The sequence below is a fragment of the Sciurus vulgaris genome (genome assembly GCF_902686455.1).
Source record: "Sciurus vulgaris genome assembly, chromosome: 10".
NCBI classification, from domain to species: domain Eukaryota; kingdom Metazoa; phylum Chordata; class Mammalia; order Rodentia; family Sciuridae; genus Sciurus; species Sciurus vulgaris.
The window spans coordinates 11756451-11784086 of NC_136470.1; the positions used below are offsets into that span (position 1 = coordinate 11756451).

Genomic DNA, 27636 nt, shown 5'->3' on the forward strand with positions numbered 1-27636 from the left:
GATGAATAATGAAATATTTATAAGTGAAATGGCATGCATCTTAGGTTTGGTCTAAAATGGTCCAGGTTTATTTAAGAAAGCAAAAAACATGATTGTTATATTGAAGCTGGATAATGGAATATGGGGGTTTATTTTATAATTGTCTCTTTTTTGTGTATGTTTAAGATTCTTCATAAGTTTTTTTAAAAAACAAAATCAGTTGTAATTCAGGAAAACAGAAAAATGTTATCTGGAGGCACACACTTCTCCTTGACCCTAATGAATACCTAAGAAAAGAGTAAAGAGTACAAGCTTGTAATTACTGTGTCATTTATTAAGTCAGTTCATATTATCTTTGTAAAGGAATTGTAGATAAGATTTTGAAGTGTGCTATTATTTTGGCCAAATATGAACTTTTCCTCCTTAAAGGAAATAAACAAAGCCTGCAGAAAGATTTTAGAGTTTTGAGAAATTTTGATAGATTAATGTATGATATCTTTTAAGATCACCTCTTTAATGTTTTCTGGTAGCACAACAAATCAGAAGTTGTGGGCTGTGGAACTTCAGAAGACGATCTCCAGAGACAACAAGTATGTGCTGCTGGCTTCCGAACAGTTGGTGGGTGTCTGTCTGTTTGTTTTTATCAGACCACAGCACGCTCCTTTTATCAGGTCAGTAAACAGCACTCTCCTAAGGCTACTTTCTACCATTCAGTACCAATTAAAAGACCTAGAATATTGCTTCAAAGCACTTACCTGTAGTTCTCGTTTTAAAGGGATGTTGCAGTTGACACTGTGAAGACTGGGATGGGAGGTGCAACTGGGAATAAAGGAGCGGTTGCAATCCGAATGCTCTTCCATACAACAAGCCTTTGCTTTGTCTGCAGCCACTTTGCTGCAGGGCAGTCACAAGTCAAAGAAAGAAATGAAGATTTTGTAGAAATAGCACGAAAATTGAGTTTTCCTATGGTAAGCTTCTGTTGCTTGTCCTTGAAGATAAAGCTTTGAAATGTGTTTTAATTTACCTCAAATTCTATAGCAGGGTTCTTGAAAATTCAAGGTAGTTCTTAGAAACATCAACAGTATTCACCTAAATAGATAATTTCTTGTATTGTTACTATTGGATCAAAGAAACAGAATTGGGGGAGGGGAGACACATCTGAGGCAAAGAAATAATGTAAAATATTTTTAAAAATTGATTTTTTTGGGGGGGGGGTACAACTTTTCATTTCTATGTTGTACACAATATAGATTCACACCAGTCATGTAATCATACATATACATAGGGTAATACTGTCTGTCTCAGTGTACTATCTTTCCTTACCCCACCCCTTCCCGCCCCATTTAAAAAATTGATTATTTTGTATATAAAATTCCATCTCATTGCTTTCAGGGAAGGATGCTCTTTTCCCATGACTATGTATTTTGGTGTGGTGATTTCAACTATCGAATTGATCTACCTAATGAAGAAGTCAAAGAGCTCATAAGACAACAAAATTGGGATTCTCTTATAGCAGGGGATCAACTTATCAATCAGAAAAATGCTGGGCAGGTACATACATCCTTGAGAAGGAATTTGGATTTATGAAACATGCTTTCCTTAATTAGTTTTTCTTCAAATTTCTTGGATGATATTTATACTTAAATACTTACATGTAGATAAGTAGACATAGAATTACTTTTCCTGAAAAAAGAGAGAACACATGCTCATGTGTGGGAGACAGAGCCCATTATAATTCCCAGAAAGAAAAGTCTGCATCTGTAAGACTCACTTTCAAGTATACTTTTGGTGGGGGGTAGTGGTGGTAATAGTTTTGAATCTTAGTTTTTAGGGCTATTAGTTTTGGGGTTTAAAATCATAGGGTAATCTACTTTGTTGTTATTCTTTTGTTCCTTTTATCATCTGCCCTTTTTGAAACTTACTTCTTATGACCACAAAATTTTGGAAGAATTTATTTAAATAAAATAATTGGAGCCCACTTGGTACAGTGCCCGGGGATCATCAGGTATGAATTCTTACACTCTGGGCACCATTTAACATTTTTGGACATCGCTCTTTATTTGAGAGTAAGATGTCAGAGTAGATGATTTCCAAAATTTCCAAACTGTTTTAAATGTCTCCTGTAGCTCAAGGGCAGAGGGATAGCCCTTATTCGTGTTTTTTTTTTTTTTTTTTTTTTTTTTTTTTAAATATATGTTTAATGAAAGGTTAAACAAGCTATAAGGAAAAGGCAACATTTTCCCCCCTTAAGCTTTATTCCTTTCAGTTAGAAATGTTCATCAGATGATACAAATTTCAGTCCAGGGTATTCAGTGCATAATAAGACATTTAATGAATGAACAAAAACAGAACTTTTACGCGCTTTACAATAACTTGCTTTGTGTATGTTTATTTTAGATCTTTAGAGGATTCTTAGAGGGAAAAGTAACCTTTGCTCCAACCTATAAATATGACTTATTTTCTGATGACTACGACACCAGTGAGAAGTGCCGTACCCCTGCGTGGACAGACCGTGTCCTCTGGAGGAGGAGGAAGTGGCCCTTTGATAGATCAGGTTGGAAAATGGACTTCTTTATTCAGATGAATTAAAATGATATAAATACCAATGAAGAATAAGAAAGCTAATTCTTTTCAACAAAGGTCATCTAGATGTGATGTGTTTTTTTAAAATATTAATTTTCAATGGCATAATTTCATGTGAAGAGAAAGAAGGAAACTTTAAAAATTTTTCAGTTGAATGCTAATTCAAGTTTTTAGATTGAATAAAGAAAGTGGTTCATGTGTGCTTTGAACTGCCACTTGTCTGTTGAATTATTTATAAAACACTATTTGGTCACAGGCCTATAAGAAATCTTAGAAGTAAGGTCATATTTTAATTTTTACCAAGTAAACAACAAAATGATCAAACTACTAAAAACCTTTCTAATTTAAAGGTATCTAGACTTCTTGTCTATTAACAAGAATGTCTGGCATTCCAGTCTTAGACAACTGAAGCTAAAAAAAGGAGGATGTGCCTCTTTGCTGCACATGATCTGTCCTGATCATATGGTCTTGTGTTTTGTTCTGACTGCAGCTGAAGATTTAGATCTTCTAAATGCTAGTTTTCAAGATGAAAGCAAAATACTGTACACCTGGACTCCTGGCACTTTGCTGCACTATGGAAGAGCTGAGCTGAAGACTTCCGACCACAGGTTTCAACTGTCCCAGTATTTCTAATGGTGCTTGAAATTGATATGAAATACATTTTTTAAAATATTTGTAACACATCTATCTTCTTTATGTCCTAAGGCCCGTCGTTGCCCTGATTGATATAGATATATTTGAAGTTGAAGCTGAAGAGAGACAAAACATTTATAAAGAAGTAATTGCAGTTCAGGGTCCACCAGATGGTACAGTATTGGTCTCAATCAAAAGTTCTTTGCAAGAAAATAATTTTTTTGACGATGCATTAATTGATGAGCTCCTGCAGCAGTTTGCAAATTTTGGTGAAGTTATACTCATAAGGTAAATAAAATATTTATTATCCAAAAACAGCTCATGATTTTTAAATGATAGTTTCTGTATTACAAATCACCTAATTTGTTTTAATAATGTATGAATATTTTTATTTCCAAACTAAATAAAAATTATACTATAGATGTTATTCAGAGAGCTCATAGGTTTTGAAACTGAATTCTCTGCTTAGAAAGCTTGAATTGAATAATGAAAATTTTATATGAACAGTTGAAGACAGAAATATGTGCAAGTTCAGCCAGGCATGGTGGCACACGCCTATAATCCCAGCAGCTTGGGACGCTGAGGCAGGAGGATCTCAAGTTCAAAGCCAGCCTCAGCAAAAGAAAGGCACTAAGCAATTCAGGGAGACCCTGCCTCAAAATAAAATACAAAATAGGACTGGGGATGTGACTTAGTAATCAACTGCCCCTGAGTTCAATCCCCAGTATCCCCCCAAAATAGAAAGATGTGCAAGTTCAGAGATGACTTCTCGAGATTCCAATACAATGAAACCTCTATAACAAAATGATTACTTTTTTAAGGAGTGATTAAAGTGGAGGAATTATTCCTCCCTCAGATTAAGAAATTTGATGTTTAAAGTAGTTGTGTGTTTAATTTCCAACCAAGAGAGATGTGATGAACAGTTAGGAGTCATTCGTTCCAGTCTTGGTTTCCCTCATTGGTTTAACCATCTGCCTTTTGCAGAACCAGATGCCTCTTTTCTTATTCTAAAAATGTTCTCTTCCATATGTACAGCGATTTTGAAAGATTGAATGATATGTGTGTTTGAATACCGAAGAGAAAGACGTACTGTTAAATGCCTTTTTTGTTTCTTTGCTTTCTTAGGTATGTTTATAGATGTTCAGTGAGCAGATCTCTTTACTAGGTGCTGTGGAAGAGCAGAGAAGAATTTGATGCAACTTCTGCTTGTAATCTTGTTGGGAAGATAAGCATAATGAGCTTCCCCAGATTCTAAAGAGTACATCACAGATGGTGTGCTTTCTATAGAATGAAAATCATGCTTAAGACACTCAGGAGTAAATGAGGAAATTTTATTTAGACTTCCCTTAAATCCTTTGACAACAGTATACTTTAAATCTTAAAAAAAAAAAAAAAAAAGAAAACAAAAACCTTCCAAAATTTTAAGACTCGAGGAAGTACATAGTGAAATCTTCCAAGTTGACAGATGCCAGTATCCTCTGCCAAGTACAGAAATGCCACACCACCAAAAGGATCTTGTGGATTGTGTGAGTGGGCAGCAGAGTAGCCGATATACATCCTCATGAGCAAATGTGAAATACTGCACTGAGCAGGAAGAGTCCAGATTGTGTCAGAAATGAAAGGTTGATAAAGGAAAGGGACCTATCTGTCTTTTTAACCCCCTAGGTTTTTCTGAGCTCAAAATTGGAGCCAAAAGCATTCCTCAAAATGCTTATTATCATGATCGGGAAAAGTATTGGTAAGAAATAAGACATTACTATAAAACTGTGGGGTGTCTCCACACCTAGAGTATTCATTGTTATACCTATGATAGCCCTGTTGGTAAAGACAAAACAGGCAATGAAAGTAAACAAAGAGGGCTGGGGTTGTAGCTCAGTGGTGGAGCGCTTGTCTCCTACATATGAGTCACTGGGTTCAGTCCTCAGCACCACATAAAAACAAATAAATTAAAGGTATTGTGTCTATCTACAACTAAAAATATTTTTAAAAAAAGAAAACAATACTGTAAGCAGTAAAACTAAATTATTCACTTTTGACCTAGAATAAGAAGCCATTAAAAGAGCGACTGAGTCTGTAAACTCCTTTATATTTAAATAAGCGTTCCTGGAAATGTAGATGGGACAAATTTGGATGCATTTAAATATGCATATTAATTGAAGGAAAACTCTTGTTTGCTGCTTTTAACCTAGTGAGTGAAAGCAGGAAGAAAATACAGTTCCTAGAAGGACCTATATAAATCCATGGATGTCTGAGAACCAAAATTTGTTAAAGTTAAAAATGTGTAAGGGTCACTTTGTTAATTGAGGATAAGGACCAAGAAATTAGCCCTGCCCTATAATCACTTTGATAATCACAATAAAAGAAAAAATAATGTTTGAAGTTGGGAAATTGGTGTAACCTAAGTAGAGCCCTAACAGGTGATGGTGACCTTTGGAAGAGGGCTGTCATTCTTTGCCATCAATGTAAAAAAGATACCTTCGTGGTCTTTAAGAATGATGCCTCTGTATGAGATAGGATGGCATCCTGATGTAACAGCATCCTGAATCCTGCAGCTTAATAACTTCATGCCAAAGAAATTGAATCAGTTACCTTGGTCATGTTTTAGTGATTATACAGATCTATTCCAGGCCCTCGATTTCAACAGAGTACTGTGCACATTTTTGCTTAATATCTATAACGTATACATTTGAGTCCTAGCGTGAAAGAGTGTATGTGCATGTGTGTCCTAGTGTATATCATCGATGTTTTCTCTATTCAATTGGGAATGGTTCAGCTCACAAAATTGTTTCTGTAAACAAGACTGAGAATGTTGTTTTATTCTTTTTAGCACAGTAATTTCATTACATATCAGTGACCATCCTCTAAACTTGTTCTCATGTTCTCTTTGTATTTCTCCTTTGGAGGTTTCATATTTCAAAATTGTAAACTTAAAATTATAACAAAGACCACTGAATGGCCAAGAATTGTGTTGTCAAGGACTGAAGACAAGGACTGTCACCTAAGACTACTTGTAGCCTGTTGGGTTTTGGGGTGTGTGTGTGTGTGTGTGTGTGTGTGTGTGTGTGTGTGTGTGTGTGTGTGTATCTCCCCACTGGTAACTCCCTATCATCTTTCTCAGTCAAAGGAAATGTCATTCAGGGAAGACATTGAAACTAAAAATCTGTATTACTGGACTGTAGGGTTGGGAGACTTGGATCTGAGCTTTGTAGTTTACTCTCCTTATATATAAGATCACTTTGAACAAGGCCAATTTCTTCTGCCTGTTTTATTAGCATAGTAATAAGAAAGAATGAACTGGGATTGAAGTGTGAGGGGAAAGAGTGCCCTCTCTGGGTCACCACCAGCCTAGTTCCCTCCTTCCTTTACACTTCCTGACCTCCGTCAGCCTGTTGATCAGTAATCAGTGGACTTCAGTAATCAGGTTAGTTATGTCTAAAGAATTAATTGTGTTTTTTTATTGCTTTATCTTAAAGATTTGTGGAAGATAAAATGTGGGTTACATTTTTGGAGGGAAGCTCTGCATTGAGTGTTCTGAACCTAAATGGTAAAGAGGTAAGTTATTTATTGATTTTAGGCCATTCTGAAATTGTCTGACAACTCTATTTTTTGGCCTGTGGAAAGATTATCTAAACTCATTTTCAGTTAATGAGGTAAAAGACTTTGTGGTATGCTTCAGAGGTTATTTCATTTTTTTATTTAGTCTAGTTTTCTGTCTAGGTTAGGTTATTTTAGGTCCTCCCTAAAGATTTTTAAAAATCATTTTTTTAAAGATTTTTTTTTTGTTCTTTTTAGATATACATGACAGTAGAAGGTATTTTGACATATTATACATACATGGAGTATATCTTATTCTAATTAGGATCCCATTCTTTTGGTTGAACATCATGTGGAGTTACACTGGCCGTATATTAATTTCACGAATTTCTGATTCATTCTACTGTCTTTCCTATTCCCATCTCCGTCCCTTCCCTTTATTCCCCTTTGTCTGATCCAGTGAACTTCTATTCTTCCCTCCCCAACCCTTAATGTGTGTTAGCATCTGCTTATCAGAGAGAACATTTGGCCTTTCGGTTTTTGGAATTGTCTTATTTCACTTAGCATGATAGTCTCCAGTTCTATCCATTTACTGGCAAATGCCATACTCTCATTCTTCTCAATAGCTGAGTGATATTCCATTGTGTATATATACCACGTTTTCTTTAATCATTCATCTGTTGAAGTGTACCAGGTTGGTTCCATAGCTTAGCTATTGTGAATTGAGCTGCTATAACCATTGATGAGGCTGCATCACTGTAGTATACTGATTTTAAGTCCTTGGGCATATGCCAAGAAATGGTATAACTGGGTCAAATGGTCCATTCCTAGGGATAAATTATTTTTAAAAATTTTTTTAGTTGTAGATGAACACAACACCTTTATTTTATTTGTTTTTATGTGGTGTTAAGGAACAAACTCAGTGAGGATAAATTTTTAAGCATATATTTTCTAAGTCAAAGAATTCAAAGAATATAGACATATTAAGTTTTAATACTCATGTCCAAACTGCCCTTCAGAAAAGTTTTATCCAGTTATACTATACACAGGGTTATCTCTATCTCACATCCTAATTAATACTAAATCTTTTACATTTTTACTTTGGCAATTGGAAAGACACAAAGTTGTATATCATTTCAGTTTTATGATTGTGGTTGCTAGAAATTGAGTATGGCTTGTTTATTGGTCACTCCAAGGTTGATTTTTGTGCTGGGGTTGAACTGCAGGCCCAGGCATGCCAGGCAGTGCTTGTCTCCAGCCACATCCCCTGTGCCAGCCCATTTTTCCACCGGTGTGTTTCTCTTTTGAAGCTCCGTTTGTGTTAAAAGATGTTAATTTCTTGCTAAGTATGTTGCAGATATTTTTTCCTAATTTGTCTTGTAACTTTATTGTGTTTTAACTGTGTAAAAGTGACTGATTTTTTTAAATTTAATTCTAGCTTTGGTCTCTTAAAAGCCCTTTCTTATCCCACAACAATATAAATATTAAAGAACAGCTCTAGATGTGACATTCCTTGTCAGCTCTCGTGTCCCCCTTAGAGTGTTTCTTTTGTCTTTTCTTGATAATCTAATTTTTCTTAATTTGTTTTTTCCCCTTCTTTTCCACTCTATCGCTCACCGTCAAGTCTAGATGAAATCTATAAATTTGGAAATTGTAAGAGATTTCCAAATACTGTAAAAAATATATATATTTGTGGAAAGTATATGATGTTTAATTGATCCTTTTGAAGGTAACACATTTCTAAACCTCCTGTCTGTTGCCTTTATTAATACCATTATTTCAACCCTCAATTTTTCAGGATCAATAATAAAAGTTCTTCCATTTCAGAGGAGAATCTGGGAAAGGTATATAGTATACATGGGACAAAACAGGAAGACCTTCTTGAACATTTTCTGTCATCTCAATTCCTCCCCTTTTTTTGTTTGACTGATCTCTACCAAGTGGATATCTAAGGAATTATGTCTTAAATGGCCATTATGGTTCTAGGGGCTTAAGAATGCTTGTTAGATTTCCTTGGTGAATATAGAAGAGTTTTGTTGATTTTTAACAAGTAATAAATGACCCGTAAAGCATGTGGCTAAGTTATGAAATTGAATTGATTTTAATACTTGAGCTTGTTAATCAAGTAAAAGAATATTAATTCGAAGAACTCTGATTTCAAAACTTAATATACATGCTAAATTACTATTAAACACAGATTTGCCATTCATACTAGCAACTTTTCAACTTTTGTGCCTTCAAGGAATTCTAATATCAGTAACTATTTCATCCAGGGAAAAACTGTACCCACAAAGATGCCAACTTTTAGCACAGCATATTGGTCATAGATACATAGTTCATTTGCATATACCAAAAGAATTTCCATCTTATTCATGTCAAGAAACTTCAAACAAATGAATTTGGAACTGTAAAATCACTTATATAGAAAGCAAGTTAGTTACACATATATGGATTTTAAGTGAGAATTTCTTTTTTGTGCACTATCTATCCATTCTTAACCAACCAGTCTTAAAGCTACTGGAAAGTTTTTAGAAGTTTTTAAAAAATATTTTAACATGACATGGTATAACTTGATTATAACATGTTGGTGGTTTAATTAAATCATTTTTTTTCCTAAAAACCACTCAAATTTATAGCAAAGGCAGAGTGCCAGTTTTGCAAATGACTGTTGTTCTGTTTTCAGAAGGATTGAATTTTGTGGAAGATTTAAAATGATGTTCGGTTCTCACAGTATTCTAAATGCTAACACTGTATAGGTTAAAGATATCCTACTGTCTCTTCTATTTATTTTTTTTATGTAGCAACAGTTATTTAATCTGAGGATCAAAATAAAAGAAACTACAAAATTATGTAACGAAGTTGTCAGGGAATTTACAGCTGACCAAGAAGAGGTACTGGCTGTGATGAAGGAAACTTGAATCTTTGTGTAGCCTGGAAAAAAAAGGCCTTTATATATAGCATCACAAGCCTTAAGGGGAGAATTGGGAATAGCCTTCAAACTAGTTAAAAAGTGGAAGAATTATGTTGAATAGTGTCTCATTAAATTAATCATTTATATCATTGCATATTATAACTAAGGCAGCCCCTCTCTTCCAAAAGAATTAGTTTTTATATTACTGAATTTTATTTTATATCTTTTTTTATTCAACTAGTTATTGAGCCGGACAATAACTATTACTTTAAAAAGTCCAGACTGGATAAAAAATTTGGAAGAAGAAATGAGTCTAGAGAAAATCAGTGTTGCATTGCCTTCGTCAACAAGCTCTACCCTGCTTGGTGAAGACGCGGAGGTTGCAGCAGATTTTGATATGGAAGGTTGGTTTGTTTGTTGAACATATTTACTTCTGTAATGCTCAGAAGTTTCCTTCCCGTCAGTAAAGTCTTAGTACCAAGTTTATCTTTATCTTCCTCCTTGGGACACACAGCAGTATTAATTAGGATTTATGTGCCGGGTACATGCCAGGTGCCGGAAATTCAACAACTTTGGTCCTTGCCCTTCTAGAAATCATAGCTTCCTGGTGGTTACAGACAAGTACACAGGCAGGTATAATAAAGTGACATCAAAGTGATAATGAATGGTGCCATCGTAGCTTATAAGAAGATTGCCTGGCCAGGATTAGAGGAATTGGGTGAGGTTTCACAGAGGAATTAAAATTTAAGTTAAGAATCTGCAGACTGAGGGGAAAATTGGATTAAAGAGGATAGAGCAGAATGACTCAGGGAGAAAGCACATGACTAGGCCTGAGGGGGAGAAAGAAGATGTAAATTAATTGTACAAGTGTGTTTGAGGGAGAAAAAAAAATGCAGCAGGAGGAACAGCTGTGGGGTGGAAAATGAAGTTCATTCTGAATATGTGGGATTGAAATGTCTGTGGGGTCAGGAGGGACAGATGTCAGCTGTTGTATATGTGGGTCTGGTGCTCAGGAGAGAGCTCTGGACTCAAAAGGTAGCTCTAATGGCCAATAAAGACAGTCACTTAATGCTTTGACTTAATACTAGGGTTATGGAGAGACAAGAGAAAGAACTGAATATGGAAAAAGAGTCCTGACATAGCATATGAAGATACAGTTCAAAGAAAGGCAGAGGCTACCCAATAAAGGAAAATGACAAGAAACAACTAAAAACATCAGGGACCCAAGAGAATTTTGTGGTTTAAAAATCAAGGAAAGAAAGTATAACAAGGAAGGAGTAGTCCACGTGTCTTGTAGACATACAGAGATAAGATATAAGAATAGAATCTTGACCTTCTGATTAAATAGCAGGGAGGAAAGCTGTTGGTGACCATCACAAGAGTAATTTCAATGGTGTGATGGAGCCAGATGGTAGGAACTGTCAGGGGTGGAAGGAGAAGAAGTGGAGGTGGTGTAGAAGCTCTTCAAGGAGGTCTGGTTCAGCATGGTGGAGAAGACAGTTGCTCCGTGGAGACTGGGGACGCAGGGGTGGTTTTGTTTGTTTTGTTTTTTAACTGGAAAAGGCTTGGGTATGCTTAGTACCCATGGAAGAGTGATGCTAGAAGAGAAAGGACTGATGGGGAAGGGCGTCACTAAGAAAATGGGGTGGGTAGGACCCCATTCATTCTATCCACATACACTTGAGTGCTGAGCGTGGGATTAGACTCCAGCCTGCAGGCAGGTTGTGTGTGTGTGGAGGGAGAGGGGGGTCCCATCTTAAGACTGTGAGGTGTAAATGTTAAAGTCGTCAATCTGCAGGAGTGGAACAGTCCACAATTTCAGGAGTCAGAAAGCTTCAAGATATAGCTCCTGAAAAGGGGTGAGGGGAAAAGTCAACCAGGAAATCGTGCAATTTCCAGGCAGCTTTGGGAGCCCATGAGAGACTGAAAACCACAAACTTTATGCATTGTCCCCAAGTCACACAGAAAGATGGTAGGACTCAATTTGCCATCTTACTTTCTTCTTAGTCCTTGACAAATGGGTTCAAGAAACCAGAGGATGGAGGTTGGAGATTACTGCAGCAAGTGAGGTACAGAGTGTTAAATAAATCCCTGAAATCATAGCTTCAAAGAAATAGAACTTTTTTTTTTTAGAGGTAGAAGATTAATGTTCTGGAATTAGATTGTAAGGGGCACCCTAACCCCACTTTCCAGCCCTGAGGTAAGTGGATATGAGGAGACCTCAGGGGAGACTGATGTTCATCTAAAGCAAAGAGGGTCTGTATTATGGGGAGCATGAGGGAGGACACTTCTGGGGAAGGGTGTGTGGCTGGCTGCCTGAGAGTTTATTTCCTGTAGAACCAGACCTGAGCTGGGCAGGGAAGCCGGGCAGTTCCGTAGAGACAGTTGACAGGCTTGGAGGGAGAGCAGTCCACTCTGAGTCAGCACTGCACTAGCTCCTGAGGGAACAGTGAACGCCCATTTGGTCACTTCAGCCTGAAGTGGTGGTGCTCTGAGGTAACAGGTGTCTTTACATTTTCTGTGAGAGCATTCGTACTATTTCTAATTATCCATATAAATCTTTTAAACATGCTTATGTGCTTAATCCACATGTTTTGCAAAGTCCTAAAGTTAACATGTTTAATTTGTGAATTTAAATCACATAAAACATCTTTGAATGAGTTGAAATGGTACTGTCTCTAACTCGTTGCTTTTCCTTAGGTGATGTTGATGACTATAGTGCTGAAGTGGAAGAACTTCTTCCTCAGCATCTCCAGCCATCTTCAAGTTCTGGCCTTGGCACTTCCCCAAGCTCTTCACCCAGGACTAGTCCCTGCCAGTCACCCACAATATCAGAGGGTCCTGTACCTTCCCTTCCCATCAGACCCAGCCGAGCACCATCCAGAACTCCTGGGCCTCCAAGCTCACAGAGTGTGTATTTACTTGAATGATTCTCTAATCCACGTGTTTGATTTTTGAGAGCCACTATTGCTTAGTTTAAGTTCACAAAACAGGACACTTTTATATGTATTTATGAAGTACATTCCTTTCTGCCACAGCCCACTTGTCACCTGATCTTCTTACCTACTCTACTTTTTTTAGGTTCTCCTGTTGACATTCAGCCTGCAACCCAACCACAGCAGAAGGATTCTTCCCAGACCTTAGAGCCCAAGCGGCCACCCCCTCCCCGCCCAGTTGCTCCTCCCACACGTCCCACCCCTCCACAGAGACCACCTCCACCTTCAGGTAACTAACCACTTTATTTATATTTCTGCTAAGATTTGAAATTATATTCTATTTTAAAATTTTTCTGCATGTTTTCATATTGCAGGCTTCTAGATTTTATTTGATTTTTATCATTGTTGCTACTGCTAATAGCTTTTCTCAAAAGAACACGGTAGGCACATCAAGACAAGTAAAATATGTTTACCAAGTATATTTCTCCAGCATGTTTTCAGAACTGCATTCTTAGTAGTGTTCAAGAGGTGTTTGTTTTGGTTTTGTTAAGTTGATATAGTTAGACATATAAACTGTTTGTTGGTAAAGCTAGCTTTAATTTTTAAAAAAATCCTCATTTATGGCTTCATAAATTCATTAAAATTTAATTTCTATAAATTATATGGTTATAACTGAAAAGCATGCATATTATTTAATAATAAAGCTTTACATATTTGTTTAAATGTTCCTTTTTCCCACATTTTTTATTGGCATATTATAATTGATGGAATTTGTTGTGATATATTTGTACACGCACACAGTATAACAATATAATTTGGCCAATGCAGTGTTATTACTTTAATTCTTATAAGTATGTTCATTGAACAAAAGCTTTTTAATAGTATCTAGATACCTATGTATAATTCCTACCTGATACTTGACATCATGAATACTATAGCTAATCTTGACATTTCAATTATTTATTTAATGTCATTTCCTTTCTGCTGCATATTTCTTATGAACTATAAGGGGCTAGGAGTCCTGCACCTGCTAGAAAAGAATTTGGAGGTAACCATTTACAATTGTTATCATATGTGAGTCTTGGTTCACTAATGTTTTAGAGTTTGATCCATTACTGAGAGACATTTTAGGTTTGATAAAATTCAAGGTGAGTAAATTTATACCCCCCCAGTTAAAAATGGCTCCAATCTTTTATATTCTTGTTAAGTTAGCTGTGCGTGGTGGTGCATGCCTGTAATCTCTGCAGCTCAAGAGGTTGAGGCAGGAGGACCAAAAGTTAATAGGCCAGCCTCAGCAGATTAGCAAGGCCCTAGCAACTTTGTGAGACACTGTCTTGAAGTAGAAAAATCTTAAAAAGGGCTGGGGATGTGGCTCAGTGGTAAAGCACCTCTGGGTTCAATCCCCTGTGCCCCCAAAATAAATAAATATGTAAAGTTAAAACTTCATTTCTGATTTTTTTCCCCATTTTGATTGTGAAACACTGCAGCTTTTATTAGTTATATAACTCTGGATATAATAATGAATGAGATGATAATACAACAAAAGACTTTCATTAAACATATTTTTGATTCCCTGATGCTGATAATCTCAGATACAAAAAGGAAGTTATCCCACTTCTACTCTTTGGGTTTGGGGGTTTTGTTTTGTTTCTGCAGTGCTGAAGATCAAACACAGAACCTGTGCATACTAGGCAAACACTCCTCCACCGAGCTGTACCCTCAGCCCTATTCCTTGATTTGAAGAAAGGGAGGATTAAGTTTTGGGCTCAGCATCTAGAGTCACTTTGGGGTCCAGGGATGTAGCTTAGTGGCAGAGCACTTACCTAGCTGTGTGAGATTTAAAGCAATAAAAGAGCCTTTGTGCAAAACTAATTGTGTACCTGCCTTTCATTTTGTGCTGTGGGCCCTGAACAATATATAGTTTTTGTTCTTTCTCTGAAAAGGTATTGGAGCCCCTCCCAGTCCTGGGGTAGCTAGGAGAGAGATGGAAGGTAACAAGACTTTCGCATTATAGAAATGGTTCTCTCATTTTATTTCTGAATGTCAGCCTTCCAGTGTTTAAAGGCACATAAATCTTTTCTTAGTCCAATTGTGATCTTCCCCTCTCCCTCCTTATGTATACCTTGTATTTCTTCTCTTTTCATTCTATGTTGTATGTATGTTTCTAATAGCTTCTACTTAATTTCCGCAAGATTCATGTTATTTGTGCTCTTGTTTCATATATATTTCATGTATATTTAGATAGTGAAATTACTACTTAAAAGAATGCCTTCAAAACAATTCTTTTGGAATATGCCAAATGTTCACTAACATTCTTCACTAATCCAGAGTTTTAAAAATTAGTAAATATGATTAAACAAACTAAGGTACTAGAATATAGTATTTTGTAGATGATTTTAGGAAACATGTTCTGTGTACATTGATACTGAGCTAGATTTGTTTAAAAATTCTATTAAGACTAGAAGCCTTTTGTTAAGATTAATTATTAGAGGACTGATGTATTTCATGTAACAATTGTACTTGCATTGCTTCTCAGAAAGGAAAATAAACCTAAAAGGCTCCTTGTTAGTCCTTTAACTCCTTTTGGTCCCCAGGAGTAATTTTCATCTCATCCTTTAGCTTTCTATTGGGTTTAAATCACATTTTAACACTGTCTTCCAAAGGCAGATATTTGGTAATAAGACACATATATGCCTGTCTTCTGTCCAAATCATAGAATTTTGCTATGAATCCAAAAGTTCTCAACATAACTTTATGTACAATAATACAGCATGAAGCCCCCAAAAAGTGCCATGAGGAGCCACTTGAAAAAAAGCAGCTCAGAAGCCATTTGTCTGTCAAGCTCTGAGGAACAGCATTTCCAATGGCCACTGCTTGTGACCATTCTCACAGCTACCCTCTGTTCTCAGGGTTCATGGACAGAGCTCTTGTGAGGACTGTTGCCTTAAAGTGTCCCCATAGGTGAGGCTTCAGACAGCTATGCTTCACTCTTATAAAGTTCTCCTTTAATTTTTCTCATTTGGAATAATTCATTTAGGACCAGTAATACCCACATCCTTATCCAAAGCTAAGTACTTTGTTTTACTACCATCTCACACCCCTCCTTCTGCTGGTAAGGAAATAGAACAACCAACTGATATTATGCAATATTGTTTTATTGTTTACTTATGAACTAATTTTTTTTCCTTCCTGCTTCAAAGCACCCAAAAGTCCTGGAACAACACGGAAAGATAATATAGGTAAAAACACTTAAATGTAATTACTTACTTTTAAAACTGGACCATGAAATAGAGACTTGGAATATAAGTACATGGTTTCTAGTTTCTTTTTATTTGTTATTTTTTACACTTAAATATATGATGCAATGTCTTTGTTCTAGGACGTAACCAGCCTCCACCTCAAGCAGGACTCGCAGGCCCAGGACCTGCTGGATATGGTGCAGCCAGACCGGTAGGTAACACCTAGCCTGGGAGCCAGAGGGTCTCAGTTCTGGGTCCCATTTGCTACTATTCAGTTTCATTAGCTTGGAGAAATCATGTGACCCTTCAAGGCCTGAGTTTCTTCAACTCTAACATGAAGAAATTGATGATCTCCAAGGCAGCTTTAACTCTAACATTATTTCCACATGTTCTTCAAAATAACTAAATAAACTTTATTATTTGGATAAATGTGATATACTTAAAATAGTTATCATTAACTATCTTAGTCTTTAAGTATATGAGAAAGTGATACATTTGGTCAGCTGTTTATCATGTTATCTAAGTAATTAATACAGACACAGACCATCCTTCAGTAAGAAGGATTTTAATTAGCAGGAAAAAAATATGACAGAGTTGGGGGGTACTAAAACTGATTCTGAAAGCAAGTAGTTTTCAACCCCCCCACCTTCCGTATGAATCTATGGCATTCTGTATTTTTAGCATGTGTTCTGTTTTACACATAATTTGTCTATTATTTGCCCAAATGAAAATTTTCTCTGAGCTATAACAGGTAATCAAAAAGAAAGAGAAATAGGAATGGAAACCAATAATCAGTAACTTTGGCCAGTGTAGTAGAGTCGCCTCTGTTTTAATGAGGGGAGAACCTAGAGCTAACGCTATACCTAGAAATGAAGGTCATAGGAACCTAGGAAACTACTTCTCATGAATATAGGATTTTTTGCCTTTTCTGTTGTAGCTATCTATTTAATAATCTGAAAATCATTTTTTATATGTAATATTACTCTCTGAATTAAAATGACTGCAGAATATACCTAAAGACATCTATTACACATGCTGTTGAAAAAAAAGGAAAAATTGCTATGCACTGACTCCCCTAACCGCAGTTCCATAGAACTTTTTAAATTTTATTTAATACTGTAAAGATTGAGAAGGAAAGTCAGGATTTTTGTGGGGTTGACAGTCTTTATTGACGTTTGCTTAAAATAAGTATTGTGAGCTTAGAACCCTCAGCAAACATGAAAATAGAAAAATGATTTTTCACTGTTGTATCTTCTAATGTATTTAATTTGGACTATTGAGTTGTTAAATAATTTTACTTCTGTGTTAAAAAAAATCTCAAGGTGAAGTTTCTCTAAAGTCTCTAGTTTCTCAGGTACACATCTCTGCATCTCCTCATGTTCATTAACATTGTCTCAGTCTCTTCCGTGAAGATCTTAAATTTATCACTGTGTGACTATAAGTAGGGAACAATTAAAATGACAAGATGGGGATTAATACCGGAATGGGGAACAAATGAGAACAAAAAGCAGACATTTTCACAAAATCTTACCTGTTGAAAATAAATAAATCTCCAGTGTTACATTTCCCACTGTAGACAATTCCACCCCGTGCTGGAGTTATCAGTGCTCCACAGAGCCATGCTCGGGCAGCTGCTGGAAGACTGACTCCTGAAAGCCAAAGCAAGCCAGTGGACACATCGAAAGGTAGATACTATGTCAGAAATCCCAGTTTCATTTTGTACTTTGTCCTTCCTTTTTTCCTTTTCCCTTATGTCATTTGCCACATTCCACAAGTTACTCAAATAGGGATGTATGTTCTTCTTTATTCCAATAGAAATGAGCTATTTGTTGGGGCAAGAGGGGACAACTGGAATGTCCTAACATTTCACAAAAGACAAACCATGGTTTTCTAGAACACAGCTAACTTCTGACAATCATTGGTGTTTCAGGCTCAGCTCTCCTTCCAGAACCACTGAAGCCTCAGGCTGCTCTTCCTCTGCAGCCTTCTCTGCCTCCACCTGCTCAAAAGTTGCAGGAGCCTCTTGTCCCCATGGCAGCACCTATGCCTCAGTCTGGCCCCCAGCCACATTTGGAAACCCCACCACAACCCCCTCCACGGAGCAGGTCTTCCCATACCTTGCCTTCAGACTCCTCACCACAGCTGCAAGTAAGTCTCGTTATTAAACAAACTATTGTCTTTGGTATATGCACTTAGAACACAGTTATTCTAATTATTAACTTTTTTAAGAATTAAATATGAGCTTTCTTTTTATTTTTGCCATTTGGTACTAATAGCATCTTGAGTTAATGACTTCAACAAATAAATGTCATTTGACAGCTCAAATCAGTCACATAACAAATATATGTTTTGGCTATTTTCATAGATTGCTTAATTCAAAAATTCTCAGAGCATTCCTAGACCAGAATTCTTTAGGGTATTTCCAAGTGGTTTCTCATGTTAATGTTAAAAGTTCAAGACTTTTTAAAAATGCATAACTTACTTTAGATAGTTAATAAATTAGGATGAATAAGAACATTTTATTTTTATTATTGCTCATAATGATAAATTACTTTGGGTTTTCACTTCTTGAAGAGAGATTAGCCATTAGCATGGTGGTTAATTTCCAATACATGGAAAACAATTCTTAGTTTCTTTTGATGTAAGTTGTAGTTCTTTTCTGCATTGTAGCTGTCACTGGGGTTCACAACATATTTCAGAGTTACATATTAGATCAGTTTAGATGGTTTGGGCTTGCAGCAGTGGACTCAATCAACAAGGAAAAAACCATCAAAATAATAAATCACCTCACCTCACTAGTGTCTCACAGAAAACAGTGCCATTGCTTTAGTGGGTTAAAATCCTATGATCAGAGAGACTCTGTTCTTTCACATTGGAGAGCTTCTGGTAAATATATCCACAATTATTTTATATAAAGATAATCAAGTATATTGAATTGTTTTTTATTTGTATGTTATTTTCTTATTTGTTATATACATTTAAATAAAATTGTTAAAATGAAATTTAACAGGTGCATGTTTTATGTTTTCATCATATATAAATCCTTGAAAATGTCATCAAGGCCAAGGAAATGTATAGTTTTAAGTCTTTTTCCAAACTTTGAAAAGACCAAAGTTTGAAAAATCAGTGTCCCTTAAGCATATTGATATATAATAGTTAGCATTTATTTTTACAGAGTATGTCTAGCTAGTTGCCAGAAGCTAATGGCTTCTTATATTTTTACATGGCGAAAGACAGATACTAAAGTAAATAAGAGTCAAAACAATCTGGATTCATTAGCAATTGGCACTCAGACTATTGGTCACATTTATAAGAGCTGAAGACAGATAGATATATAATAGAGAAAAATAAAAAATATTCTCTTAAGCTACCCTCCACATGTTTTCTTTAGTTCAGAAAATTGAGGATATTGAAGATATTTAATAATGGTAGAAACCCTTCAAAGAATAAATATCCACTATTATTTTCCCTTTGTCACTCACTTCTAATGAGTCACAATTTTTTTCTCATTCCCTTGTAATGTGTACTACTTTATTTTTAAAATGTAATTGGAGGGCAAATCAAGCTGGCCACTGGGAGCTATCTTACTATTTTAGGGCCTCCATTTCACAGTACAAGTGCACGTTAATTCTTAATGCTGGGTAACGTAAAGATAGATGCAGTACTATGCTGAGAAACGTCAGAAAGTCACACCGCCCAGGAAGATTACAGAGCATCTGTGGCACACAGGAGTGCAGCAGGAACATGCCAATAACTGCCAAGCTCCATTTTCTGCTGTTTTTGATTTCTGGATTTCATTGAAACTAATATGGTGATTTGATTTGGTTGCTGAAAGCACATGCATTGTATGTGGCTTGGTGTATTTTCTCGAAATTTGTTGTAGTCCGTTCATCAAAAGTGACATACGTGTTATAGAGTCTACAGTTTTATTTGTCTGAGTCATTGATATTAAATTCCTCTGAACACTATATACACGGAAACACATTTCCTTTTTGCGGGGTGGGTGTTTTATTTATGTGTAGACTGTCTTTGTGAAGGATCACAAAGTGGTTGCTGTTTCCTTGGGGAATGTATACTGTTGGGACTCAAAAGGTGGGGTGAGTGTGGCTTTTTACCTTTATTTACCTTTTCAGTTTTTAGCCATAGGAATAATACTATTAAAAAAATAACAAATTTTTAAAATTCTCTGAAGTAGCTATAACTTTAAAAATATACAAGATTTTTCAATATGACAAGGGTGAGATTTTTAAGTATAAGAAAGTTGGTATTTGGGGAATGACATGGAAGAGTTTTAGAATGGAACATTTAGCAATTTTTACAAGTATTTATTAATCCTGCCCCCAGTCTATAATGAATTTAAAACAAACACAATACCTGACCCAGCCTTACTTTTTATTATTTTAATGTTTGTCAACTCTCTAATTCTATAAAGGAGAAGATTCTCTTACTCTAAATGATTATATAATGTGTCATATGCCCTTTACTTGCATAAAAATGCCTGACTTCTGGCATGCTCAATCATCTGATAATGAACTAAGATCCAGAGATAAGGAAATCCAGTAGGAAGTAAAGTTACAGAACTCACTACCATGCAATTAATGTGATAGTTGACAGTGAGGGAAGAAATAAAGTAGAAAATCTCTGCCCTGTATATCTTAATGTAATTCTGTTTCTACTCTCTTACCCAGTGCCAGAGCCAATATACATGACTCCAAGATCATCAGGGCAGTGGTAAAGAGGAAACTGTAAAGTATGTAATACATTTAAGGATGGCATCTCCATATTGTCAAGATTAATTTTCTGTTTAAAAATAAGATAATCTTCTGCCAGGTGCAGTGGCACATGCCTATAATCCCAGTGGCTTGGGAGGCTGAGGCAGGAGGATTGAAAGTTTGAGGCCAGCCTCAGCAACTTAGCAAGACTGTAAGCAACTCAGTGAGACCCTATCTCAAAATATAAAGAGCTGAAGATGTAACTCAGTGATATAAAGCACCCCTGGGTTAAATCCCCAGTACCAAAAATATAAAGTTAAATAAAAATGAAAATAAGATAATCTTTTTAGGTATTGGAAAAGATTCACCCCAAGTTTCAAGAGCACTAGATTTTAAAAATACTGCTAAATTATAGAAAGATTATGATTTCATTTTAAGCAACAAAACTAAGTGTATTACTTCTTGTACCTTAAAATTAGTAAATTATGAAGTGAATTAGTGATAGTATCATCCTTCAGGAAATTTGAGTAACAGAATAAACCTGGATCCTGACACTTGTTAAAATGAATGCTAACTTTCAGTGGCGTAGTACTTTTGCAGTTACACCATTTTGTATATCTTCTCTAATAATGATAATGACGACACCCACAGATTGTCCTAAGGCTGTGTCCTGGTCTGCTTAAGCTGCTGTAAAAAGTACCGTAGACAGACTGACTGGTATAAACAACAGGGATTTATTGCTCACAGTTCTAGAGGTGGACGTTCAAGATCATGGGGCCAGCATGGTGGGGTTGTGGTGAGGGTGTTCTTCTTGGCTTGCTGATGGTTACCTTCTCCTTGTGCCTTCACATGGTTTTTCCTTAGACTATGTGCCTAAAGAAGAGGGGTGGGGGGAATGGACATGTCTACAGTCTCTTTGGTGTCCTTTCCTCATAAGGTCACTATTCCATCAAAGGGACTCCAACTTCATGACATCGTCTAATCCTTATTACTCTTCAGAGGCCCTACCTCCAAATACCATCACACTCCATAGGGGAGGCTGGGGGGTGGGGGTTAGAGCCTTAGCATACAAATTTTGGGAGTAGGGTAGTAAACATTCAGTCCATAATAGGCTGTTTTAAAATATTTTAGAGCTCTGAAAACTTTTGTGGAATCAAAAAAAAAAAAAAAAAAAAAGACTGGTTAGTAATCAACTTAAGACAAAATTAAAGTTTGGGTCATAATTCAACAAAATGACAAAAGGAATTGGAATTAGCTTTTGAATTTATGCTATAACCTGCAAATATTGATGCTCTTCAATTCTGTATGTAACATGAAACTAAAGTATTTTGATGACTGAAATGTTAGGATTGCTGGTTGGTCTCAAATTGTCCTCCTAACTCTTTCCTTTAATGTCTGTGTTCCCTTTCTCAAAGCAGGAGCAACCATCAGGGTAACAGGTATCTGATTATTTATCAATCTTACATGTGCTTTTCATCTGTCTTAGCACATTAGATGTATGAATCCATTGCTTCATACATCTAAAGTTGCACCCATTTTAAAAACCACCCATCCACGTTAATAAATTCTATTATCATACCATAAACCTGCCCTTTCTTCTTATTTTGGATTTTTAGGAACCATTTTAGTTGTTCTTGCTAATGCTTTATCATGTTTTGCTTCTTTTTTATGAAAATTAACAAAACTAAACAGTATAATTTCAAGAAAGTAAACTTTAGGCAAATGAAAGCCTATTTGGCAAAATCAAACTGGTTCTTTAACAATGGCATAATATGTAAACACAAAATTCAATTTTTTTCCTTAGGTTTCTTTTGGGAAGTTACCTTTAATAGTTCTAGTAGCAAAATTTACTTCAGTAAGGAAGAATTGGTGATTTAGAAAGATAAAAGTTAATATTATAATAAGACTAATTAACGATCCTTCCAACACCTTTCTTTGTAGAAATACCACTGATTTTAATGTGTCATCATAAATTCTGCTTAAATTATAAATTAATTCTATGAATGAATGGTGGTGTGGCTCTCATTGCAATTTCAAACTTGTCTGGAAAAGTGATCCTGCTTCTATCAAATTACCTTTAAACTTATTTTAAAATAAAAATTTTCAGTAAATTAAAATAAAATGTGTAGCATTTATTTGGCAGGTGCCTATAGTTCTAAGCTGTGCAAAGCATGAAATTCTCCTTTCCTATAATGTCTACGTGATGGACTGTTTAATTTGCCATAGAAGAATTTTGTCCCAGACCCAATCAAATAGTTCCATTTTGTTACATTTATCATAAACAATCCAGAGATTATTGGTAATGTAGAATTAATGTAATTTTACAGTGACTATAACTTTCCTGTCAAATCCATATTCATATATAGGTCTGCTTCCCTCTAATACATTTAGAATACTGTTTAGAGTTTCATGACCCTTTACTTTGGTACAAATTTCTTGTCATATTAAGTTTGAAGAAAAATATACTTATTCATTTAATTATAAACCATATAAACCATATTCAGGGACCACTGAATAAGGCAGATACCTGAAAGTTATTCACTTAGGTGGTTACCCATACCATTTTCTCTTATAAATGAACAGCTTTCCCTATTATTAAGCAGTAGGTTAGTGTTTTATAATGTGCAATTACATTTTATAGGGTCTGCTGCTCTTTCCCCCAGTGTATTAAATGAGAGGGTAGTTATTGTGCTTTGACAGCTCTCTAAATTCCTTTTGACTAGTGTTGCATTTTGTTACATTGCAAGTCTTGAGTGAAATTCTCCCTTCCCTGTACTTTCCAACTTGGGAGTTTGGTTTTTCTTATCTTTGAAGTTGGCATAAGTCATATCCAAATCACTTATCCTAGTTTTATGAATTATATGGGTTTATTTTTGAAAATTAGTATGAAATGCCTGATGAGCTAAGTTGCTCCTGAGGCCAGGATGATAGTTCTTTTTCTTATCAGGATAACTGAATTTGCTCAGAGTCCCATGCCTGGGCTTTACTCCAACCTAGCTATTTTGTGAAGTAGGCACAAAGTGATTTAGGGAAAAAGTGCAAACTTTGCATGACCATAAAATAGTTCTGAACACTTCTTCTACTGGCATCAGTTCATGGCCAGCCCCATCCAGGGCACAGCTTCATTTTGATTCAAGAATTAATACACCAGATAAAAAAATGGGCTTCTCCCCTGACCCCTTGTTTTTAAGCAATCATTGCATTTGGTTATTAATAGCATACTTATTTTGGAACTTTTTGACAAGACAAGAAAGGTCAATTAAGGAAAGTTATTATCTCATTATTCCCAGAGTTTATCCTACAAAGGAGAACTTACATTCAAAGGCAAAGAACTCTGAAAATTCATTTTTCTAAATAGAAAAGGGAAGGATGCCATCTATAATTTATGGATACAAATATACTAATAAAACTAACATCCTTAAAGTCAAATTTCTATAGTAACATTAATTTTAAATGAAAATATTTTTAAAAGAACAACAAAACCCCACATCATCCTCACAGATGGGTGTTGGAAGTTTATATTATACAGTCTTATCATAAGTTCTGGATATGGATTTCTTAAGTTTGTATTAAAATTTAAAAGAACTAGGTATGAAGAAATTTAATAATTCTGCATAATTCTTTTTCCTACCATTTCAAAACTTACATGAATGAAATAAATTCTATCAAATTTATTTGGGATTTAAAAAACATAAATTTAATAAGAGGATTTACTTACAAATAAAGAATAAAGTTTATAAAGAATAAAATTTTATGTATTCCATGCTTGCATAATTATATCCGAATAGATTCTATTATCGTGTATAACTAAAAAGAACCAATAAAAAAGAATAAGATTTTAGCTGTTTCCATCTTTTTAAAACCACCAGAGTAACAAACTACACAGTTACTTTTTAATTTCTAAATTTGTTTGCTTGCTTCCCCCCACACAAAAAAAGGTGATAATAACTGAAATAGGAAGAATAGGTGGTATTAAAAAATATAAACTTGATTATTCAGTGTTCTCTTTCTTTTCCAGGTAAAAACAAATGGAATCTCTGGCATCAAGCAAGAACCACCATTAAAGAGTGACCCCTTTGAAGATTTGTCATTTAATCTGCTTGCTGTATCAAAGGCTCAGCTCTCTATTCAAACATCACCTTTCCTAAACCCAGACCCAAAGAGGTTGATTCAGTTGCCTTCTGCAACCCAAAGTAATGTCAGTACTTTGAGTTCTGTAAGCTGCATGCCGACAATGCCACCAATTCCAGCCCGAAGTAACTCCCAGGAAAATATGCGAAGTTCTCCAAACCCATTTCTTACTAGCTTGACCAGCACAAACCCTTTCACTGATAGGACTGCCACTCCTGGAAACCCATTTAGAGCCCAGTCTCAAGAATTAGAGGCAACTTCATGGCTCTGCAAAGAAGAGCCTATTACTGACAGTCCTTTCCCTTCTCTGATGCCTCTTGGTCATAACACAAGCAAGCCTTCAACTTCACTCGATGGTTTTAAGGACGGTTTTGATCTGCAGGGCCAGTCTGCAGTAAAAACAAGTAACCCAAAAGGATGGGTAACCTTTGAGGAAGAAGAGGACTTTGGTGTGAAAGGGAAGTCAAAGTCAACTTGTCTAGACTTGCTGGGTAATCAGCCAAGTTCATTTGAAGACTGGAACAAAGGTACAAATGTCTCTTTCTGTGTGTTGCCATCGAGACCTCCACCTCCACCTCCAGGCCCTCTGCTCCCCGCCAGCACCAGCCCTCCCACAGATCCTTTCACACCCTTGGCATCTAAGTCATCTCCCACACTGGACTCTACAGAAAGATAATATTATACTATAGGGAAGGGCTTTGTGTTTTTTCCTTTGTTTTTTGTTTTGGCAGGGTAGAACCAAAAGAATTGGGCATTAGTTATTCACTATGTGCAATAAGTAATTGTAAAGTGCACTGATACCCTCTTAAAGTACCACTATTTGATGTGTACAGCATTGGAATATGTGTATATTGGAAATAAGGAAAAATCCTTCTCACTAACTGGAGTTTCGGTATGTTCATATTCAAATGAATAGGAGACAGTAGTAGCCATAAAAAGTGCTTAAAACTACTTTTGAAAATTAGTACTTATTCAGATATTCCTCATCAGTTTTCTCTAAAGAATCTCAAAAAGTCCACACAACTTTTCGCTAGAATTATGCTGGCCCTTTCATACTCTTGACAATTGGTGTTCATGAGTATTTACCAAAGAGCTGCCAAAGTTATATTGAGACAGTTTTGAAAGGCATTTAACAAAAGAGGTGTGTATGTATGTGTGTATATACATATATGTGTATACATATATACATATATATAATTTATTTATAAAACTCTTAAATTTTAGTATATAACTTGGACCAAATTTTACCTAAAATTTCTAACAAAGTCCTTTTTTGGTATCATTACCAAAAAGATGACTGCAAATGTAATTTGGATGTTTCATTAATTTTATTTCCCAAAGTAGGATAATCACTTCACGACCCAAATTTTCTACTATGTCACAACCTGACCCTTCAAATACAAACACCCTTGTTACTTTCCACATGCTTCTCTCCAGGAGGAGGTTCTTGCAGCTGGCAGCAGCATGTTTTGTGGTCATTCATGTGGCCAGATATTCTAGCCCTCTCCAAAAAGTACTATGGCCTTATATCTAGGGAAGGCATATACCAGAATTCAATGAGAAATATTAGAGGTAATGTACTCTCTTCTCTCTGCACATTAAGGTATATGTTACTTATTTCCCTCCACACTTAGAATTCTATTTGCTGCCTTTGCTCTGGAACTTTGCTTTTGGCAGGGAAAGCAGCTGTCCCGAGTACTTTGAATTGTTGACATAGCCAGTCTGTTTTCTCCCTCTTATGAGGCTACATAATACATCTTTGCTGCTTTAAGTTTTTAGAGGCTATACCTCAAATTTGCTGTGGATTTTTGTCTCCTGCACTGCCAATATGCAACTGATCCTGCTTTTATTGATTTTATGAAGTACACAGAATTTTTACAGAATGTAGTATTTTGATATCATTAGGTAAACCAATCAGAAAACTCCTTGAGCAATAGTTGTTTTGTTGTTTGAGTTAAAATCATCTTTACCCATTAAGATTTATATTAACATTCTTTTCTATAAAGAGTTGCACATGTCCACCTAAATTCCTATGTCCACATTTAACATTTAAAGATGTGCATTGGGAGAACATAAAAAAATAGAGTTCATAGCTAAGAATATGTAAAGTGTAAAAGCACAGCAAACTGCATTGCACTTAAACATAAAGCAGTCTATTAGGGAAAAATCACTTTTCTAAATGCTCAAATGTTATCAAAATACTATATTTATAGAAGTGATCCTCTCTGTTAACAGCCAGGGTTTGCTGTTAGAAATAACTCTTGTGAGTTTTATATTGTGCTTTTGGGGGGTTCTAATCATTTCAGCAGTAGTATCTTTCAAAAAGCAGTATTACTACAAGCAGTGTGCTTCAAAATGTGAATTAACTTGTTGAACTGTGGCTTTAAATCTATGTGACTAGTGTTTATGGTATTTGCTCTCCATTAGCAAAATAATTCATTCTTAGGTAAACTTCACTAGTGCCAATTGCAGTTCTGTGAGCAGTGTTTCCTATTGGATATAAACTACTGTCTAAAATATACATATCAGCAGCAGCTCAGCCTTTGTCAGGAAAATTATATTTGGCAAGTTGCTGACAATGCACAAAGTTACGAAAGTTAAAGGTATGCTGCAAATAACTAGCCGTTATTCTGTGTATTATTAAATATTTACTGGTTCTGTTCAAAGCAGAGCCGAATTTAGACACTAAGAATCTCTTTGTGAATTCTTTGTTCTCTATAGTAGATTGCTGTTTATATGTATGTAAGAATTTTATTGCTTATGTGGCATACAATATTTATAACTATATACTTTATAGAAGTACCATATTAAAGTCAGTGGTATACAGACATTCTGTACATATCCTGTGAAATGTGCTGTCATATGAAATAAATACACTGTCTTTACCATGCTGACTACTTTGCTCCAAAGGGAAGAATTTTTCTCAACCATTTTCCATGTACTTCCCATATATATGTTTAGTGACATTTGGGGAAAAT

The 27636-nt window shown here is 35.6% G+C and overlaps 1 protein-coding gene across 19 annotated transcripts in view; it reads left to right on the forward strand.

Moving 5' to 3' along the window:
* Positions 1–27552, forward strand: part of SYNJ1 (synaptojanin 1) — a gene marked incomplete at its 5' end in the record, with an annotated part of 75472 nt that extends 47920 nt beyond the window's left edge. For 5 of the 19 annotated variants that reach the window (XM_079155884.1, XM_079155896.1, XM_079155895.1 and 2 more), the window contains 17 exons: positions 510–650; positions 755–947; positions 1372–1530; positions 2377–2533; positions 3053–3170; positions 3268–3483; positions 6669–6747; positions 9882–10044; positions 12341–12550; positions 12722–12865; positions 13586–13624; positions 14520–14567; positions 15777–15815; positions 15956–16026; positions 17392–17500; positions 17746–17963; positions 24546–27552. In XM_079155884.1, coding sequence (XP_079012010.1) covers positions 510–650; positions 755–947; positions 1372–1530; positions 2377–2533; positions 3053–3170; positions 3268–3483; positions 6669–6747; positions 9882–10044; positions 12341–12550; positions 12722–12865; positions 13586–13624; positions 14520–14567; positions 15777–15815; positions 15956–16026; positions 17392–17500; positions 17746–17963; positions 24546–25334 — 2893 coding nt within the window. In that variant the 3' untranslated portion in view covers positions 25335–27552. Of the gene's footprint in view, positions 1–509; positions 651–754; positions 948–1371; positions 1531–2376; positions 2534–3052; positions 3171–3267; positions 3484–6668; positions 6748–9881; positions 10045–12340; positions 12551–12721; positions 12866–13585; positions 13625–14519; positions 14568–15776; positions 15816–15955; positions 16027–17391; positions 17501–17745; positions 17964–21942; positions 21970–24545 lie in introns of those variants that run through there. The other 14 variants (XM_079155891.1, XM_079155888.1, XM_079155889.1 and 11 more) reach the window with 7 other exon arrangements.
* Between the last annotated feature and the right edge of the window lie 84 nt (positions 27553–27636).